Source organism: Delphinapterus leucas, chromosome 4, assembly GCF_059928025.1.
Source record: "Delphinapterus leucas isolate spDelLeu-1000000601 "Yukka" chromosome 4, BTC_Dleu_Yukka2, whole genome shotgun sequence".
NCBI lineage: Eukaryota > Metazoa > Chordata > Mammalia > Artiodactyla > Monodontidae > Delphinapterus > Delphinapterus leucas.
Genome location: NC_143132.1, coordinates 130,595,248 through 130,617,208, shown reverse-complemented (window position 1 = coordinate 130,617,208; position 21,961 = coordinate 130,595,248). Strand labels below are relative to the sequence as shown.

The 21,961-nt window shown below is 37.4% G+C and overlaps 1 protein-coding gene across 12 annotated transcripts in view; it reads right to left on the bottom strand.

The window, feature by feature from the left end:
* The window catches only part of PIK3CB (phosphatidylinositol-4,5-bisphosphate 3-kinase catalytic subunit beta), a 190,979-nt gene that overhangs the window by 103,758 nt on the left and 65,260 nt on the right, over positions 1 to 21,961 (bottom strand). For 7 of the 12 annotated variants that reach the window (XM_089911087.1, XM_089911083.1, XM_022582608.3 and 4 more), the window contains one exon: positions 12 to 198. The exons of 1 other annotated variant lie outside the window; for it this stretch is intronic. In XM_089911087.1, coding sequence (XP_089767213.1) covers positions 12 to 164 — 153 coding nt within the window. In that variant the 5' untranslated portion in view covers positions 165 to 198. Of the gene's footprint in view, positions 1 to 11; positions 199 to 5,169; positions 5,354 to 21,961 lie in introns of those variants that run through there. 4 more of the 12 variants (XM_089911084.1, XM_089911085.1, XM_030761529.2 and 1 more) reach the window with 2 other exon arrangements.

The following is a 21,961-nucleotide window of genomic DNA, read 5'->3' as shown; positions in this document are numbered from 1 at the left end:
TGATAACATACCTGTTTAATATAGGAAATGGTAGCTTCCCGAGGTACCTCCAACTGGATATAAATCCCAGTGGGCAAAAGGAAATCCACAGGTATGGAGCCATCAGATGCTATCTGTGAATCCACTGCCCAGATGTCAAGGATGTCTGCCATAGCAGGAGGCATTATGAAGCGGAAGCACACTCATAACCATGGGGCTCTAGAAATCAGTGAGTAAAACTTAGTGAATTAATTAGCCAAATTTTATACTAAAACATGATAAAGCTCACCAATCCATAATTAGTCCTTGGATTTCAATATAGCCAACAATGTAGCAGGAGGTCAATTAAGTTAAGCAAGAGTAAGACACCATAACTTAAAAATACTTCTGGTTATCACTACATAAATTATGTATATATACCATACTGATTCAAATTCAACATAATAAGTATATGACTTATTATGTGAAAGATGAAAGGTTTAAGGAGTACAGGCTCCTGAGAAATCCAGTTAACAACCACTCAACAGGGGATTCTCTCCAGACTTTACTTAGAGAATTGATATCCGCTTCTTCAACCAGATTTTTCTTGGCAAACTCCATGAAAAATGGCAATCAAGAGGGCCTTCCTTCAAAAATAATTTTCTATCAAGCTCACGAGAGAAACAAAATGTCATGAACCCACCACCAAAGTATTAAAAAGACCAAATCCCCCAAACCAGCTGGCAAGGTGCTTTATGCTATGACTCTGGCCTGTTTTCCTTTGCTTCTCTGACTACTCCACAATCCAGGCTCTTGTGCCACAAGTGCTTTTTGCCTCCTGCTGCTAGACCTATGTTCACAGATATGTTGACACTGCCCGCACCAAACCACTATTCCAACAAATGCACCCTTCAACTGGACCATTTAAGTCTCATCTATTCCTTAAGGGCTTCCTTCAAGAAAGCACAACAATAATCCTGGGAAGAACATGGGCACTGAAGTTAAAAAAAAACAAAACAAGGTTCAAATCCCATTTATTCAAAACATTCAAGTATCATGTCAAAAGAGACAGACACCAACCTGAAGCATTTTGGGGCATCAAAATCAATAATGACATCCATGGATTGAAACACATGAAATATATACAAATGTGAGACAATGATGATAGAGAAAAACCCTTTATTGGTCAACTTTGGAGACTGATCTGAAACAACCTGGGAAATTTAAATATGGATTAAATATCAGACAATTGTAAGGAAACTGTTCATTTTGTGAGGTATAATAATGGAATGTTATGTTTCTAAAAACCAGTCTTTATCAGTCAGAGACACATAATGAAGTATATATAGGGATAAAATGACACTATGCTTGGCATTTGCTTTAAATTATTCCATTTTTTAAAACGTGAATGGGCAGCTGATTTCAACAAAGATGTAAAGGTAATTCGATGAGAAAAAAGAAAGTCTTTTCAAAAAATGGTGCTGGAATTACTAGACATCCATATGCTAAGAAAATGAAGCTCAATCCATATCTCACATCAAAAATTATAAACTCAAAATGGATTGTAGGCCTAAATGTAAACGCTAAAACTGTAAATCCTCTAGAAGAAAACATAGGAGAAAAGCTTGTGATCTTGCATTAGGCAAAGAATTCTTAGATACGACCCCATAAGCACAATTCATAAAATAAAAAACTGATAAAATGAACATCACCAAAACTAAGAACTTCTGCTCTTAAGGAAGACACTGTCCATAATATAAAAAGACAAGCCACAGACAGGAGAAAATGCTTACAAATCATATAAAGAACTTGTATCCAGCATACATAAAGAACTCTCAACATACAATAATAAGAAAACAGCTCAGGGCTTCCCTGGTGGCGCAGTGGTTAAGAGTTGGCCTGCCAATGCAGGGGACATGGGTTCGAGCCCTGGTCCAGGAAGATTCCACATGCCGTGGAGCAACTAAGCCCACGTGCCACAACTACTGAGCCTGCGTGCCGCAACTACTAAAGCTCACGTGCCTAGAGCCCGTGCTCCACAACAAGAGAAGCCACCGCAATGAGAAGCCCGCACACTGCAACTAGAGAAAAGCCCACGCGCAGCAATGAAGATGCAACACAGCCGAAAATAAATTAATTAAAAATTTTTTATAAAAGAAAATTCTGAATTCCTAAATTTGTTTAAAAAAAAGAAAAACAGCTCCGTTTTTTTAAATTGGCAAAAGATTTGAACAGAGGCTATCAAAGGAGATGGATGATAAAAGGGCTCAATATCATTAGTCATATAAATTAAAACAACAGTAAGACACCACTACACACCTCTTACGTGGCTAAAATTAAAAAGACCAACCATACTAAGTGTAGACAAGGAAGAAGAGGAACTGGAACTCTCATACACTGCTGATGGGAATGTTAAACACTAGAGCTACTTTGGAAAACAGTTTGGCAGTTTCTTAACATACACCTACCATATGATCAAGTCATCCCACTTCTAAATATATACCCAAATGAAATGAAGGCATATATCCATGTAAAAACTTGTATATAACTGTTCATAGCAGCTTTATTTATACTAGCCAAAAATTGGGAAAAATTCAAATGTCCATCAACAAGTGAATGAATTTTTTAAAAAGTGGTACACTCATACAATAGAATACTACACACTCAAAAAAGCAAAAGCAAACAAAAATCCACTACAGACACATTCAACAATGTGGATGAATCTCAAAATAATTACGCTGAGTGAAAGAAGCCTGACAAAAAGAGTACATACTGTATGACTCCATTTATATAAAAGTCTAGAAAATGTAAACTCGTCTATAGTGACAGATCAGTGGTTGCCTTGTGTGGGAGAGGGCAGGGAAGCAGGAAAAGGTAAGAAGGAGGGATTACAAAGGGACACAAGGGAACTCTTGGGAGTGGTGGATATGTTTATTTACCTTGATTATGGTGATGACGGTTTCAGGAGTGTGTACATATGTCAAAATATATCAAATTATACACTTTAAATATGTGCAGTTTACTTTAAGTCCATTATCCCTCAATAAAACTTTTTAAAAGTGACAGAAATAGATGAAATGAGAGGCAAAATGTTGGTATTTACTGAATCTGGGTGATGAGGAGTACACTGTATTACTCCTCTGCTTTTCTGTATGTTTGCTATTTTCGTAAAAAAGATTTTGTTAAATCCCATCTAAAGACGTCCCTGGTGGCGTAGCGGTTAATATACCTGCCAATGCAGGGGACACAGGTTTGAGCCCTGGTCCGGGAAGATCCCACATGCCACGGAGCAAGTAAGCCCACGCACCACAACTACTGAGCCTGCGCTCTAGAGCCTGTGAGCCACAACTACTGAGCCCGTGAGCCACAACTACTGAAGTCCGTGTGTCACAACTACTGAAGCCCACGCGCCTAGAGACCATGCTCCGCAAGAAGAGAAGCCACTGCAATGAGAAGCCCGCGCACTGCAACGAAGATCCAGTGCAGCCAAAAATAAATAAATAAAATTAATTAATTAAAAAAATAAAAGATTAAAAAAAAAATCCCATCTATACCATTTACCAGCTATGTGAATTTTGGTAAGTCACTTAAACTTCCTGAGCCTCCATTAACTAAAAAGGGGATTCATAATAAAATGCTCCTCCTGGGAACACTGTGACAAATGAAGGAGCTAATATGTGAGAGCCTGACACATTGCAAGTTCTGCTAAATGACAGCTTTCTCCCTTTACTGAACATCCTGGCCATTACTGATTCCTCCCTCCTAAGTCTTACACCCCATAGCCTAGATCCACCACACTGACACTGTCATAAAGGTCCTGAATCTTTCAGATGTGCAAGCCTTGTTTCTGTAGGCAGAACAGAACAACGATTAAATATTGTGTTCTCAGAGTATAACAGCTTAGTTGTAAAACCTGGCTCCATCACTCGCTAGCAGAGAGATCTTGGGCAAATCACATGCCTTCTTCCTACTTAAATTCCTTTATCTGTGAAATGGCGAAAACAACAGTAACTACCTCATAGCATACTTATTAACACTGAGTAAAGAATGCCTGGAATATAATAAGCCCCATGTTTGTTGCTATTTATTAATTTTTTTAATTCAAAAACTGTTAGTTCTTTTGAGCTGTGAGCCACATATATTCAACTACTTTTGTTTCCCCAAAAGTGATTAGCAGATAGTAGCCATTTGTAATTGTTTAATGAACTTAAGACCAAACAGTATTATCCCTACTCCAACAATTAAAAAAAAAGGAAAAAAAAAAAAGCTCACAGGATAATAGAATTTGTAACACCTAAAGGTAAGTACTTACTATGTGTCAGCATTCTAATAAAGTCTTACATGTGTTACTATATTTTATCCTTACTACTACCCTGTGGTAATACTACTACTCCTCAAGAAGCACCTGAGACTTAGAAAATCTGAGATCTCATGGATAAAAAGCAGCAGTCCTAGGATTTGAAGTTGGGTCTAACTCTAGAGGGTGAGCCCAACACCACACTCTACGTAATGACTACTAAAGCACCATAAAAAGAGTCTGAGACATTTAACCATAATAAACCACATTACGTTGACTGTAAGCTCCTTGAGGTCTTGTGCCATGCTTCTTAAAATACTGTCTCTCACCACAGTGTACAGAGAAATCATTATACGTTTATACGTAGAAATTCTAAACTGATAAACTTTCAGAGACAAGAACAAAATTACACAAAGTTACTACAGATGTCATTAACTGTCGCTGATCCTAGAAACACTTTAGGCAAATCACTGCAGAACAGCCTTTAGAGATTGTCTTCAGTGGAGGAGCTTCTCAACTTTCCAAGTATTAGGCATTCAAGAAATATTTGAGGAACGAAAACATGCTACATCAAATTTTAAAGACCATGCTTTGCTTACCTTCAAATACCACCATGCAAAGACAAACAGGGAAAAGCCATCTCCTGAACACCAAGTACTACATATGAGTTAGGAGTTGTCAACAAAAGCTGACAGGACAAACTAAAGTTAGCATTTAAAACTGAGATGAGTTTATGAAACATCAGCCAACTGTCACAGAATTACAATCAAGATAAACCTGTATACTCCCCTGGTTTCTTCAGCATAGATTCTTGGCAAGATTCTCACAACTGAAGCCAAATCACCTGATGAATATCCATAGTAATACAGGAGCACGAAACCATAAAAACAAAAACTCTGAGACCTCACCCTTACCAGACAACTGGAAATGATGAGACTTCCTGAGACTGGAGCCCAGAGCAGCAACCTTTTCAAGGAGACTTATTGCACCTCACTACCCAACAGCATCAACTCCCCAGATTCAAATTCTAAACTTCTTGGGTATTAGAGGCAAAACCACAATGGCAGATTTAAGAATTTCTTGATGAAGTAGTCATACCTAAAATGAATTACAAGAATGAATTAATGGGCCCCTACCTTTCTTACTTTCTAAATATGTCATTCAACACTCCCACACATACTATCCTTAATCCAGCCTTGCTGAACTGCTGATACTTGCCAGCATTTCCCATACTCTCTCCTGCCTCCTACCTTTAACCTATCATCCCTCTCCCTAGGTTGTCCTCAGCTACATATGTCCTGACCAACTCTTAGTCTTCTAGACTCTTGGAATCCACCCCCAATACTCCCCTGTGCACTCAAGCACCAGGGCATATCTATGTCAAAGCAGGAGCACACTATATTGAAGCTTGTTGCTTAGTGAGAGCTTCCCAACCTCCTACTATTTCTGGCTCAATAAATATTTACTTCTGTCTGAATGAATGAATTCAAATTCTATGCAAATTACTAGAACAATTATATTGGATCATTAAAAAAGTGATTTTTTGGGTTTCCCTGGTGGCACAGTGGTTGAGAGTCCGCCTGCCGATCAAGGGGATGCAGGTTCGTGCCCCAGTCCAGGAAGATCCCACATGCCGCAGAGCAGCTGGGCCCATGAGCCATGGCCACTGAGCCTGTGTGTCCGGAGCCTGTGGTCCACAACGGGAGAGGCCACAACAGTGAGAAGTCCGTGTACCGCAAAAAAAAAAAAAAAACAAAAAAAAACTAATGTTTTTTGTTGTTGTTGTTCCTTTGGCCACACTGTGCGGCATGAGGGATCTTAGTTCCTGACCAGGAATCGAACCCATGCCCCCTGCTGTGGAAGCACAGAGCGTTAACCACTGGACCGCCAGGGAAGTCCCCCTTAAAAATGTGATTTAGGGACTTTCCAAGTGGTCCAGTGGTTAAGAATCCGCCTTCCAATGCAGGGGATGTGGGTTCAATCCCTGGTCAGGGAACTAAGATCCCACGTGCCACAACTACAGAGCCCACGTGCTCTGGAGCCCATGTGCCACAACTAGAGAGACACCTGCGGGCCGCAACAAAGACCCGACGCAGATAAAAATAAATAAATAAATAGCATTAGGAACTGGCAAAGTAAATTACAAGGGTCAAGTATTTCTCTCCTGCCATCTCAAAATGCATCGTAAAGTTTAATCCTTTAGCTTTACAGTTAACCATGCTCTTTGCTTACTAAAGCAACATCACACCCATCTCCAAAATCAATTCCCCTATCTTTAATTTTTTTAAAGTTATTTTATTGAAGTATAGTTGATTTACAATGTTGTGTAAACTACTACTGTACAGCAAAGTGATACAGTTACACATACAAGTACATTCTTTTTCATACTCTTTTCCTTTATGGTTTATCATAGGATATTGAATATAGTTCCCTGTGCTGTATAGTAGGACCTTGCTGTTTATCCCTCTATCTATTTCAAGGACAAAATTCTCATATTGAAAATATCAACTTTTTGACATAAAATCATCGGAAAGATTCTAATGATTCATCAAAATATTGATGATGCTTGAAAAGCAATACTGTGTTTAAATGAGACCTAGAAATGTTTTTCTCAAAAAGGAGTGAATTATCAAAGGGAATACAGTAGGCCCTCTGTATCCATGCCTTTCACATCCCCAGATTCAACCAACCACGTATCAAAATTTCACAGATAACAGTATAATGACTGTATTTATTCATTATACTACACCATTTTATATGAGGGACTTGAGCATCGGCAGATTTGGTATCTGTGAGGGCTCCTGGAACCAAACCTCTGTAGATACTGAAAGTGAACTGTAATGAAAGGTTACGTCCAGGTACATAAATTTCTACCTTGATATTACCATATTAATAAGTTACTAATAACTGAGTTAGAATGGTTGTCAGACTTTGTAAACACTACAGATAGACATATACCATGTAATTACAGCCTAACATATAGGCTGTACTTGTGTGTCACTTTAATAAAAGCACTTTTATTAGACCACTTCTCAAGGTTTTCAAAGTACTTTAAGTTAAATACTACCTAAGAGACTGGTTGTCAATCTTCATATTCAATATTCTTTCTAAATAAGTATTTTACAAATACTTTAAAAATCTGAAATGAAATTATTCATATAATTTACATACATATATAGCCAATTTCAAAATATATAATGTCCTAATTATAATATAAAGGGAAAATAAAAGAAAATAAGACTATATTTCAGTATGTGAATACTTGGACATAACCATACCCCTACACAATGAAGTAGTCAGAGGTTTGAATCTATACATAGAATCACCATGGATGTGACAACTACAAATGCAGACTGATCAAATGCCATAAAAGCCACCGGTGCCACTGATTTTACAAATCTTTATCTTCCAAGTTTATATCTTCCAAAATTAATGTATTAAAATCATGTAGGGCTTCCCTGGTGGCGCAGTGGTTGGGAGTCTGCCTGCCGATGCAGGGGACACGGGTTCGTGTCCCGGTCCGGGAAGATCCCACATGCCGCGGAGCGGCTGGGCCCGTGAGCCATGGCCGCTGAGCCTGCGCGTCCGGAGCCTGTGCTCCGCAACGGGAAAGGCCACAACAGTGAGAGGCCCGCATACCACAAAAAAAAAAAAAAAACAAATCATGTAAAAAATTCTGTGTATTATATTTTTATGTAAATAAATAAAGCTCAGATCTAGGCTCAGATAATAGTAAGACGTTTAACCATTACATAATAGTAGCACCTCCCCCAGTCACTGTATCAGCAACAGGTACAACAATATCACCCCCTACAAATTTCAAAAGCATCTTATAGGGGGGGATTTCACACTGTGCAGTTTCAGAACCCCTGCTCTAGGACAATTCCTACTATTTCTCAAAGGGTTAATGGGGTCTCCAAAATTCAAGTAGACCTAACTGTAGTCTGTATTTAAAACAATAATGAACATAATTTCCCATACATTTCTACTTGACAATCAATAGTGTTTCCTGTATTTGGCTATGTTATCTTTGGCTAATTCTTGAAGGGTGAAAGAAGGTCTAAGTCAAGAAAACTTTAGCCCCCTAACCAATCAGAGGAATGTAAGGCCAGTATAATTGGCTCTTAGTTTTCAAGACCCTTACTAAACATACTGATGGGGTAGTCTAACTAAAACTACAGGGGAGTGAATGGCTGATTCATTTTGTTATGAAGTGGAGGCTAACACAACAGTGTAAAGCAACCATACTCCAATAAAAATTAATTTAAAAAATTAAAAAAAGAACATAAGCCATCTATTACCTGGCAGAAAAGTTAAAGAAGGATCTTTTTTCTCCTGTATCTCCCAGCTTGGAGTGTGCATAAAGGAACTGATGGCTACAATTCACTTTTATTTCTGTCTGATACAGGAGAATAATGGTTCTTTTCTCAATTCCTCCTAGTTCCTTTCTAATCAGTAAAGAAAGAGAGGTGCATCAGTTCTAACATTTTAGAAAGAAAAAATGGCCCCCCAAGTTAAGAGATGCCTCATTCCTCTATGTCTTGATGATTTACAGTTTTTAAAAAAGAATTCATATAATTGTTTTTAGAGCAGTTTTAAGTTTATGGAAAAATTGAGCAGAAAGTCTCCCCCACAGCTTCCCCTATTATTACCTCATATTAGTGCAACACATTTGATACAACTGATGAACCAATGTACTATTATTAAATGAAGTACATAGTTTTAAAAAAAAAAAAAACAAAACAAAACAGGGCTTCCCTAGTGGCACAGTGGTTAAGAATCCACCTGCCAATGCAGGGGACATGGGTTCGAGCCCTGCTCTGGGAAGATCCCACATGCCAAGGAGCAACTAAGCCCGTGCGCCACAACTACTGAAGTCTGCGTGCCTAGAGCACGTGCTCCGCAACAGGAGAAGCCACTGCAATGAGGAGCCTGCGCACCGCAACGAAGAGTAGCCCCCACTCGCCGCAACTAGAGAAAGCCCGCACGCAGCAACGAAGACCCAACTCAGGCAAAAATTACTTAATTTTAAAATTCCTTTAAAAAACAAAACAAAACAAAAAACTACAGGGTAACTTGTAGCACTTAAGAGCTTCTTGCATAACACTTTTTAAAAAAAATTTTTATTGGAGTATAGTTGCTTTACAATGTTGTGTTAGTTTCTACTGTACAGCAAAGTGAATCAGCTATATGTATACATATACATTTTCTTTTTTTAACCTTTAATTTTATTTTTTTAATTGATGTATAGTTTATTTACAATATGTTTCAGGTGTGCAACATAGTGATTCAATGTTTTTATATATTATACTCAATTACACTCCATTTGAAGTTATTACAAAATAATGGCTGTATTTCTCTGTACTGTACAATATTTTTTTAATAGATCTTTATTGGAGTATAATTGCCTCACAATACTGTTAGTTTCTGTTGTACACCAAAATGAATCAGCCATATGTATACATATGTTCCCATATCCCCTCCCTCTTGAGCCTCCCTCCTGAGCCTCGCTCCCATCCTCCCTATCCCACCCCTATACACATAACTTTTAAGGTAAGTATTGAGAGAGGGGGCATACTTACAAAATGTGCTGTGCTGTAATTAAAAATAGTATATCCTTTATCTGATCTAAAACTGACACTGTTGCTAAACAAATAAGGTAACAAATCACGTGGTAACAGATAAATCTTTTATAAAGATATTCTGAAGAAAATGAAATTACTGCTACATAATTGAAAATAAATATATTCTAGTTCTGGTTCCTATTTCCCTTAGTCACCCTTATTTTATAGGAGCATCACACACAAGAGTCCAGCCTGAGAAGTAACTCAGAGTTTCAGGTTGGAAGGTACCTTAGGAGTGACAGACTAAGGCCCAGATGAATCAAGTAAATTACCCAGTTAACACAAAAACAGAGCCAGGACAGAAGTAAGATTTATTTCCAAGCAATTAACATACTCTATAATTATTTTTTCTTTACCTTTTTTTTTTTCCTTCTTTTAAAGGAAATGTTCTTCACAGGGTTGCCTTAGCACAACAATCCTTCACAGGGTGACTCTAGCACAGGGTTAACCTAGTACAGTATCACTCTTTTGTTTGAGCATTAAGCAAATGATCAAAGGATGAGGACAAGCATGAAACTACTTATGAAAACAACTTTTCAAGGAAGCTATCAGAGGGCACAGGAACTTCAGTAGTGACAATTAGCTCAACTAAACACTTAGGCTGTAATTACAAACCCATATCCTGCCAATTGTTCACGAGCAGAAAGAGAGGAAAGGGTTTAGATATTCTCAACTTCCCTAGCAATGTGCCAGCAGAACTACAGGATTTTACTTCTTTCAATCAAGTGATAAGTAGAAACCAACATAAACTTGTTAGACAGATGAACAAGTAGTTCACACAAAAACTTCTTTGGAAAATCATGGGAAAAAAATTTAAGAGAGATTGAAAGTGAATATTTTAAAAATATTAAATGCAATAGTATTTACCTAGTATTTATTTCTTTACTATTATAAGATATAGCTAGAAGACAGGTTAATGTTCATAAAAGAACTGGAAGGGGCAATGCACTTATCATGAACACCACATTTATTATCTCAACCTTCAGGTTTCAATAACAGACAATTTAAGTGATGGGATTTTGATTTACCTGGGTTTCTGTCCTTCCCCTCCCCCCACTTCTACTGTTCAAAGACAAGAAATCAGCCTTGTTTGCTGATTTGTTTACAATGAAGTATGCATTATACTGAACACTGAAAAACTGAACAATATAGAACTCCATTTGTTAAAGATGGTTATTTTATCTGAATTACTGTAATTCCATGTAAAAGGTCTCTCTAAAGTAATTCTACAAATTATTAAAGAATAACTGCTAAAACAGTACTGTATACCTTATCATTTATATTGAAATAACATTCAAATTTATCCTCTTAAAATAGAAGGTGAGGGCTTCCCTGGCAATCCAGTAGTTACGAATCCACGCTTCCACTGCAGAGGGCATAGTTTTGATCCCTGGTCGGGGAATTAAGATCCTGCATGCCGTGTGGTGCGGCAAAAAAAAAAAAAAAAAAAAAAAGGGAGTGTGGTGTGGCAAAAAAAAAAATAGAGGGGGAGGGCAGGAGGGGGAGGAGGGAGAAGGGGGAGAAGGAGGAGGGGGAGGGGAGGGAGAGGAGGAGGAGGCACTCTAAATAGCCTTTAGAAAATATTTGCAAATATGCACTGAGCCTTGAAAACTTTTTAAACCTACTAACCCAGTAATTTACCTATTTAAAAACTTGAATTCAGGAAAATTTTCATACACAAAGCAAAAACATACAAACGTGACAAACTTGAAAATAACCTAACAGTCCAAATATCAAGAAGTAGTTAAACAAACAATGATATACCCATTTGATGGCATATTAAGCAGCTATTTATACTGAAGTCTGTCATATGTGTACAATACTATGGACATGTTTATAGATGATATGGATAGAGTAAAATGTAAAGCAGTACAAAAAGTATAATCAGAATTCTGTTAACTGTAAAAAGGAAAAAATCATACGTACAATCTAATGCATGGAAATTTAGGCTGGAAAACCAGAGGCTGAGAGGCGGAAAGGGAGGAAGGGGGAATTAGATGAAGTTAGTCCAAAGTATAACCTCCCAGTTATAAGATGAATAAGTACTAGATATGTAATGTACACATGATGAAAATAACTAACACTACTATACATTATATACGAAAGTTGTTAAGAAAGTAAATCCTAAGAGTTCTCATAAGGAAAAAACTGTGTATTTTTTCTATTTCTTTAATATTGTGTCAATATGAGATAACAAATTTTCATTAAATCTACTGTGGTAATCATTCCATGATGTATGTAAGTCAAATCATTATGCTGTATGACTTATACAGTGCTGGATGTCAACTATATCTCAACAAAACTAAAAGAACTAAAGAAAGAAAGAAATTAAAGATGGAAGGAAATATACTAATATAGTTCAAAAGTAACTATAGGGGCTTTCCTGGTGGCGCAGTGGCTGAGGGTCCACCTGCCGATGCAGGGGACACGGGTTCGTGCCGGTCCGGAAGGATCCCACGTGCCGCGGAGCGGCTGGGCCCATGAGCCATGGCCACTGAGCCTGCGCGTCCGGAGCCTGTGCTCCACAACGGGAGAGGCCACAGCAGTGAGAGGCCCGTGTACAGCAAACAAAAAACAAACAAAAAAAAAGTAACTATAAATAAATGTTTTTTCAATGTTTCATTAATGAGAGCATACAGATTACATACTTTTTTTAAAAGTTCTATTATTCAAGACACTTAGAATAGTCCAAAGGAAGAACTCAGATTACAGCTAGGCTAGCTATTCTTAATATGTCGGTGTTCATCAGTATTTCCAAAGTCAGATTTTCATTCTTAGTAGTTAACGTTAATATAAACAGAATACATTTATAAGTACTTAACATGCCTCTATAAAACAAGTATATTTCTTATAAGCCAGATTTATTTCAATCTCTATGAATGCAGAGCAATTTTTTAAAACCACAACACAATACACCAAGACAGCTTCTGTGTCTAACCTAAACACTGACAAAACTAACTCCTGTATTGCTTAAGCAATTCCTCTCTTTTAAAACTTTTCCCAACAAGCAACCTATAATGCACAAACAGCTGGTAATCACAGTAAATATCCTGAAGAGGTAAGTATATATCTAAAACTGAAATAGTACAGGGAATTCCCTGTCAGTCCAGTGGTTAGGACACCAAACTTCCACTGCAGGGGGCCCGGGTTCGATCACTGGCTGGGGAACAAGGATCTCACAAGCCACATGGCATGGCAAAAATAAAAATTTTTTTTTAAATTTCAAAATCGTACAAATTTAAATGAAATATTTAATATTACTAAATTCCCCTCCAAAAACCAGATTACTATCCTAAGGCCTTAAAAGACACAGCTCCAAAGCATAAACTTCAAATTCAATAAAGGAATCATTTCATAAAATTACTTAGTATGTAAATGTTACATTTTCTATTTTGAATATTTAAAATAAAGTCTAATCTTAAGTCACTGAACCCGTCATTCTGTCATTATCTTTAATCTAGTATAAAGTTCATTAATATCCAGATCCACGAAGATTTATTAATGAAACACTAAGTAGTCCTTTTTGTAATATTGTTTCACCAACATATTTTTTGTATAGCTTGGATTTCATAACCTTAGATAACTAATTTATGAATAAGAACTTTCCACCCTGCAAAGCTAAAGGATTAAATAAAACAGCACATACAGAAAAGAACTTTGCACAGCACTTCACATAAAAAAGCACTCAAGGGACTTCCCTGGCGGTGCAGTGGTCAAGACATTGCACTTCCACTGCAGGGCACGTGGGTTTGATCCCTGCTTGGGGAACTAGAATCCCATATGCCATGTGGCAAAAAACAAACAACAACAACAAAACACAAAATCTCAATAACTGATGACATATTAATTTACAGTGAGACCAGTTTCTTCCCAACAAAAGGAACACCCGTGTCTCCTATTCACAGCATAAATCATCAGTCTTGTTTGCTTGATGTGAAAGAAATTAAAACAGTAATTCTTAAAAGGTGGTCTCTAGTGATCTACAGATGGTTTGCTCACATGCATTTCCCAAAATTAATAAAATTTTCTACAAAAATCCCACAACACAACTCTATGCTAGCAGAGCTGTGCTGTTCAATTTCCCTGGGATGCTTCCAAATCTTAGCAAATATATTTTTACTTCACTTCTGCTACAGCATTTACTTTTGTTAAGTATTTATTGTTAGTATCATGTTGTATCATTCACCTTAGTTCAGTGGCTCAAAACTAATTCAAAGAGACCAAAATCAGAGAGGCAAAAATTAAAGTTACATTCCTTGTAACAAGACAAACACAATTTCACAACTGCAAAAAAAAGAAGAAAAAAAGGTTCCAATGATAACGTTAATGATAATACTCGGAGAGAAAGCAGAAAAAGCTACTGCAAAATTCCTTCACCAAGAGGGGAGAGAGCAGAAGCAAGAAGAACTACAGTCCTAACAGCCTGTGGAACAAAAACCACATTCACAGAAAGATAGACAAGATGAAATGTACCAGATAAAGGAACAAGATAAAACCCCTGAAAAACATCTAAATAAAGTGGAGATAGGAAACCTTTCAGAAAAAGAAATCAGAATAATGATAGTGAAGATGATCCAGGACCTTGGAAAAAGAATGGAGGCAAAGATCAAGAAGATGCAAGAAATGTTTAACAAAGACCTAGAAGAATTAAAGAAAAACAGAGTTGAACAATACAATAACTGAAATGAAAAATACACTAGAAGGAATCAATAGCAGAATAAGTGAGGCAGAAGAACGGATAAGTGACCTGGAAGACAGAATGGGGGAATTCACTGCCACGGAACAGAATAAAGAAAAAAGAATGAAAAGAAATGAAGACAGCCTTAGAGAACTCTGGGACAACATTAAACGCACCAACATTCACATTATACAGGTCCCAGAAGGAGAAGAGAGAGAGAAAGGACCCGAGAAAATATCTTCAAAAGAAAGCTGGAGTAGCAATACTCATATCAGATAAAATAGACTTTAAAATAAAGAATGTTACAAGAGACAAAGAAGGACACTACATAATGATCAAGGGATCAATCCAAGAAGAAGATATAACAATTATAAATATATATACACCCAACACAGGAGCACCTCAATACATAAGGCAACTGCTAACAGCTATAAAAGAGGAAATCGACAGTGACACAGTAACAGTGGGGGACTTAAACAGCTCACTTACACCAATGGACAGATCATCCAAACAGAAAATTAATATGGAAACACAAGCTTTAAATGACACAACAGACCAGATAGATTTAATTGATATTATACAACATTCCATCCAAAAACAGCAGATTACACTTTCTCCTCAAGTGCACACAGAACATTATCCAGGATAAATCACATCTTGGGTCACAAATCAAGCCTCAGTAAATTTAAGAAAACTGAAATCATATCAAGCATCTTGTCTGACCACAATGCTATGAGATTAGAAATCAATGACAGGGAAAAAAACGTAAAAAACACAGACACATGGAGGATAAACAATACGCTACTAAATAACCAAGAGATCACTGAAGAAATCAAAGAGGACATCAAAAAATATCTAGGGACAAATTACAACGAAAACACAATCCAAAACCTATGGGATGCAGCAAAAGCAGTTCCAAGAGGGAAGTTTATAGCAATACAAGCCTACCTCAAGAAATAAGAAAAATTTCAAATAAACAATCTAACCTTACACCTAAAGGAACTAGAAAAAGAAGAACAAACAAAACACAAAGTTAGCAGATGGAAAGAAATCATAAAGATCAGAGCAGAAATAACTGAAATAGAAACAAAGAAAACAATAGCAAAGATCAATAAAACTAAAAGCTGGTTCTTGGAGAAGACAAACAAAATTGATAAACATTTAGCCAGACTCATCAAGAAAAAGAAGGAGGGCCTCCCTGGTGGCGCAGTGGTTAAGAATCTGCCTGCCAATGCAGGGGACATGGGTTCAAGCCAAGGTCCAGAAAGATCCCACATGTTGCACAGCAGCTAAGCCCGTGTGCCACAGCTACTGAACCTGCATTCTACAGCTGGCAAGCCACAACTACTGAGCACAAGTGCCACAACTGCTGAAGCCTACGTGCCTAGAGCCGGTGCTGCATAACAAAGAGAAGCCACCACAATGAGAAGCCCACGTATAGCAACGAAGAGTAGCCCTTGCTCACAGCAACTAGAGGAAGCCCGTGCGCAGCAACAAAGACCCAATGCAGCCATAAATAAATAAATAAATAAATAAATAAATAAATAAATAAATAAAATTAAAAAAAAAGAAAAAGAGGGAGAGGACTTAAATCAATAAAATGAGAAATGAAAAAGGAGAAATTACAACAGACACTGCAGAAATATAAAGCATCATAAGAGACTACTATAAGCAACTCTATACCAATAAAATGGACAGCCTGGAAGAAATGGACAAATTCTTAGAAAGGTATAACCTTCCAAGACTGAACCAGGAAGAAACAGAAAATAAGAACAGACCAAACACAAGTAATGAAATTGAAACTGTGATTTAAAATCTTCCAACAAACAAAAGTCCAGGACCAGATGGCTTCACAGGTGAATTTTATCAAACATTTAAAGAAGAGCTAACACCCATCCTTCTAAAACTCTTCCAAAAAATTGCAGAGGAAGGAATACTCCCAAACTCATTCTATGAGGCCACCATCACCCTCATACCAAAACCACACAAAGATGCTACAAAAAAAGAAAATTACAGACCAATATCACTGATAAATATAGATGCAAAAATCCTCAACAAAATGCCAGCAAACAGAATCCAACAGCACATTAAAAGGATCATACACCATGATCAAGTGGGATTTATCCCAGGGATGCAAGGATTCTTCAATATACACAAATCAATCAATGTGATACACCATATTAACAAACTGAAGAATAAAAACCATATGATCATCTCAGAAAAAGATGCAGAAAACGCTTTTGACAAAATTCAACACCCATTTATGATAAAAACTCTCCAGAGAGTGGGCATAGAGGGAACCTACCTCAACATAATAAAGGCCATATACAACAAACCCACAGCAAACTTCATTCTCAATGGTGAAAAACTGAAAGCATTTCCTCTAAGATCAGGAACGAGACAAGGATGTCCACTCTCACCACTATTATTCAACATAGTTTTGGAAGTCCCAGCCACAGCAATCAGAGAAGAAAAAGAACTAAAAGGAATACAAATTGGAAAAGAAGAAGTAAAACTGCACCGTCTGCAGATAACATGACACTATACACAGAGAATCCTAAAGATGCCACCAGAAAACTAGAGCTAATCAATGAATTTGGAAAAATTGCAGGATACAAAATTAATGCACAGAAACAGAAACCTCTTGCAATCCTATACACTAATGATGAAAACTCTGAAAGAGAAATTAAGGAAACACTCCCATTTACCATTGCAACAAAAAAAATGAAATACCTAGGATAAACCTACCTAGGAAGACAAAAGACCTGTATGCAGAAAACTATAAGACACTGATGAAAGAAATTAAAGATGATACCAACAGATGGAGAGATATACCATGTTCTTGTACTAGAAGAATCAATATTGTGAAAATGACTACACTACCAAAGCAATCTACAGATTCAATGCAATCCCTATCAAATTACCAATGGCATTTTTTACAGAACTAGAACAAAAAAAATCTTAAAATTTTTATGGAGACACAAAAGACCTCAAATAGCCTATACAGTCTTGAGGGAAAAAAACAAAGTTGGAGGAATCAGACTCCCTGACTTCAGACTATACTACAAAGCTACAGTAATCAAGACAATATGGTTCCGGCACAGAAACAGAAATACAGATCAATGGAACAGGACAGAAAGCCCAGAGATAAACCCACACACCTTTGGTCAACTTATCTATGACAAAAGAGGCAAGGATATACAATGGAGAAAAGACAGTCTCTTCAATAAGTGGTGCTGGGAAAACTGTACAGCTACATGTAAAAGAATGAAATTAGAAAACTCCCTAACACCACACACAAAAATAAATTCAAAATGGGTTCGAGGGCTTCCCTGGTGGCGCAGTGGTTGAGAGTCTGCCTGCCAATGCAGGGGACACAGGTTTGTGCCCTGGTCCAGGAGGATCCCACATGCTGCGGAGCGGCTGGGCCTGTGAGCCATGGCCGCTGAGCCTGTGCGTCTGGAGCCTGTGCTCCGCAGCGGGAGAGGCCACAGCAGTGAGAGGCCCACGTACCACAAAAAAAAAAAAAAAAAAAAGGCTTCGAGGCCTAAATGTAAGACCGGACACTATAAAACTCTTAGAGGAAAACATAGGAAGAACACTCTTTGACATAAATCACAGCAAGATCTTTTTTGATCCACCTACTAGAGTAATGGAAATAAAAACAAAAATAAACAAATGGGACCTAATGAAACTTAAAAGCCTTTGCAAAGCAAAGTACAAACAAAACGAAAAGACAACCCGCAGAGTGGGAGAAAATATTTGCAAATGAATCAACAGACAAATGATTAATCTCCAAAATATATAAACAGCTCATACAGCTCAATATTAATAAAAAAAAAACCCAATCAAAAAATGGGCAGAAGACATAAACAGACATTTCTCCAAAGAAGACATACAGATGGCCAAGAAGCACATGAAAAGCTGCTCAACATCACTATTAGGAAATGCAAATCAAAACTACAATGAGGTATCACCTCACCCCAGTTAGAATGGGCATCATCAGAAAATCTACAAACAACAAATGCTGGAAAGGGTGTGGAGAAAAGGGAACCCTCTTGCACTGTTGGTAGGAATGTAAATGGATACAGCCACTGTGGAGAACAGTATGGAGGTTCCTTAAAAATCTAAAAATAGAATTACCATATGACCCAGCAATCCCACTACTGGGCACATACCCAGAGAAAAACCATAATTCAAAAAGACACATGCACCCCAACATTCAATGCGGCACTATTTACAATAGGCAGGTCATGGAAGCGACCTAAATGCCCATCGACAGACGAATGGTAAAAGAAGATGTGGTACATATATGCAATGGAATATTACTCAGCCATAAAAAGGAACGAAATTGGGTCATTTGTAGAGACGTGGATGGATCTATAGACTGTCATACAGAGTGAAGTAAGTCAGAAAGAAAAAAACAAATATCATGTATTAACGCATGTATGTGGAACCTAGAAAAATGGTACAGATGAACCGGTTTGCAGGGCAGAAATAGCGACACAGATGTAGAGAAGAAACGTATGGACACCAAGGGGGGAAGTGGCGGGGCCAGGTGTGGTGGGATGAACTGGAAGATTGGGATTGACATATATATACTAATATGTATAAAATGGATAACTAATAAGAACCTGCTGTATAAAAAAATAAAATTCAAAACGAAAAAAAAGAAAATTCCTTCATCAAACTACACACTAGGCGCTGCATAATATCAATGGCATAGAACATGACAGAGCAATTACTACCTCGTGTGTACATTAGTGGACATTTTGCTTTATGAAGGCCAAAACCCCTGGAGTATTTATCACAGCTCCTGAGAGAGAAGTGTTCAGTGACTTTTTGTTCTGTTTGTGAATAAAAAGCCATGCAACCAGAGCAAGGGTTTTTCATTTGGTTTGTTTTTTGTGAGCCATGATGTAGAATCAAAAATAGCAGCTGCATGTACTTCTCATGGAATTTAAGTTACCAACACAACATCCCTGTGTCAGTCTTTACTTGTAGTCAATGCATTCACAAGCGATCTAACTACAGATACAGGCATCTGACTACGGTCTACTACAGTTGTATCTGAGGGTTTACGTATTTTTTAGCATGTAAATATCAAGCTATTTTTTTTATCACAAATGAACTTCCTTTATATTATAGTTAAAGCATATTTTTCTTATGTGTGTAAGTAGATTATGTTACCTATAAATTTCTTTTCAGTATAGTAAAACAAGTATTACAAAACATACTACAAAAGGGGTTGGGTCTAACAGGGTTTAGAATCTTTATTATAAACTTCTTTAAGATTCTTTACACATATTGCAAAACTTCTTAGAAAGGTACTTTCAAGAAAGGTTTTACCAATTTGTATCCCCACTACATTAATGGATGTACACAGTATCCATCAACAGAACTGTAATAAAGCTTTTTAATCTTAGTCAATTATTTGAAGTTATCTGAGTTAATCTGCATTTATGATTACTTGCAAAATCAAAAATTTTTTAAAGACTACAAGAACTCCATGGGGAGGGAGAGAACAGGCGGAGTGTAGGAGGGTAAGACACCATTCCCAAAGAACTGTCTTACAACAGATTTTTGAGTTCAGGCCTTGCTCTTTGCCTTGCTGCTGCTGCTGTATTTCAGTATACAATAACACAGCAGGGCTTCCCTGGTGGCGCAGTGGTTAAAGAATCTGCCTGCCACTGCAGGGGACATGGGTTCCATCCCTGGTCCGGGAAGATCCCACATGCCGCGGAGCAACAAGGCCCGGGCGCCACAACTACTGAGCCCGTGTGCTGCAACTACTTATGCCTGAGTGCCTAGAGCCCATGCTCCGCAACAAGAGAAGCCACCACGACGAGAAGCCCGCACACTGCAACGAAGAGTAGCCCCTGCTCACCACAACGAAGAGTAGCCCTGCTCGCCACAAGTAGAGAAAGCTCTCAGACAGCAAGGAAGTCCCAACGCGGCCAAAACTTTAAAAAAATAATAATAATAACACAGCAGACTGAGCCCAGTACTATAGGGGTGAGTGGACAGATAACATGAAGGCTGCCCCAGAGCTCTTCTGGAGAAAGAAGGAGACCCAACAGAAGCATTACTTGGGACCACCCACAACATCGTGACTCCCTCTCCCTCTCCCAAGTCCTTATACACTCAAAGCAGTGGGCAACTGCTGAAAAGAGAAGAGGGTTATTTTCAATCTCTCCATATTTTGGTTTTAGGCATGTGGCTTATCAATAAAATTTGCCTGAGATGTTAAAAAATCAAAAATTTTTTATATTTACTAGAATTCGTATTTCTGTATATGTTTGATCACACTGATGTAATTTATGTTAGAGGTCATTTCACTTCAACATTGTCTTCTTGCATTTCATAGTGAATGATACTGCATGAAAATGTTAGAACTGAGTTGTGATTTTATTGACTTGTTGCTTGCTTACCTTAGGCTTTGAAACTTTTAATATATTAAAGTCTACTATCCAAATAAACTGAATACTTCAGTATCTTAGAGATTATTTGCTTTGAGAATAATTCTTATTGTGATAAAATAGAGCACCCCACAATAAAATCCTGTTTTCCAAGAGAAAAAAAATTCCAAATACACTCCAGTTCCAAATATTCATCTGCAGTAAATTTAAATTAAACTACAGTTTATCAGCTAATGTAATGCCCTAAGTGGACTTCACAGAATGCTGACATATCTATTTGTCATTCATGTTATATTAAAAAATTATTAGGAACTACATTTTTTCCATTTTAATTGTATTGCTGCTGCATTTTTTCCTTAAAAAATTCCATTCTCAGCATACTCTGTGTACTAACATAATGTATTCAGTATTCAAATAAAAGACATTCTGTTTTTAAAATAAATTAAATCAAATTAAACCAACTGTTGTCACCCATGGCCCATTTTGGAGTGTCAGTGTTTTTCATTTCTAACTGGTATGGTATCTTTCTCTGAGGATTTTTATGTGGTAAGAATTTAGGCCTCTCCAAAATCAGTCAAGGCTAATCCCAGAAGCCTATCATCTAAGAACTTACAATCTTGAAGGTCACACAGAGCAGCAGAGTCTGAGCAGTAGTCTATGCTTTAAGACAGGTTTAGAAATGCAGTGAACCTCAAAATGCATGTGGAACGTCAAACCACAGCGTGCTCTACAATTCATACTTTTTACCCTACCTTTTTCTTGCTCCTTCCACTGATAATCTCTGAACAAATAATAAGGTTTGAAACAAGCCATATAAATTAGAATTAGTTAAAAGATACTAAAGAATTTTAAATAACTACCACATTCCCAACAACTTTTTAAGTCATTATTGTCAGATAAAAGTATAAATAGAAATTTAGATACATAATCCATAACAATGACGCCAATGGGGAGTGGAGACAGGACATTATTGGTATTATTTCTT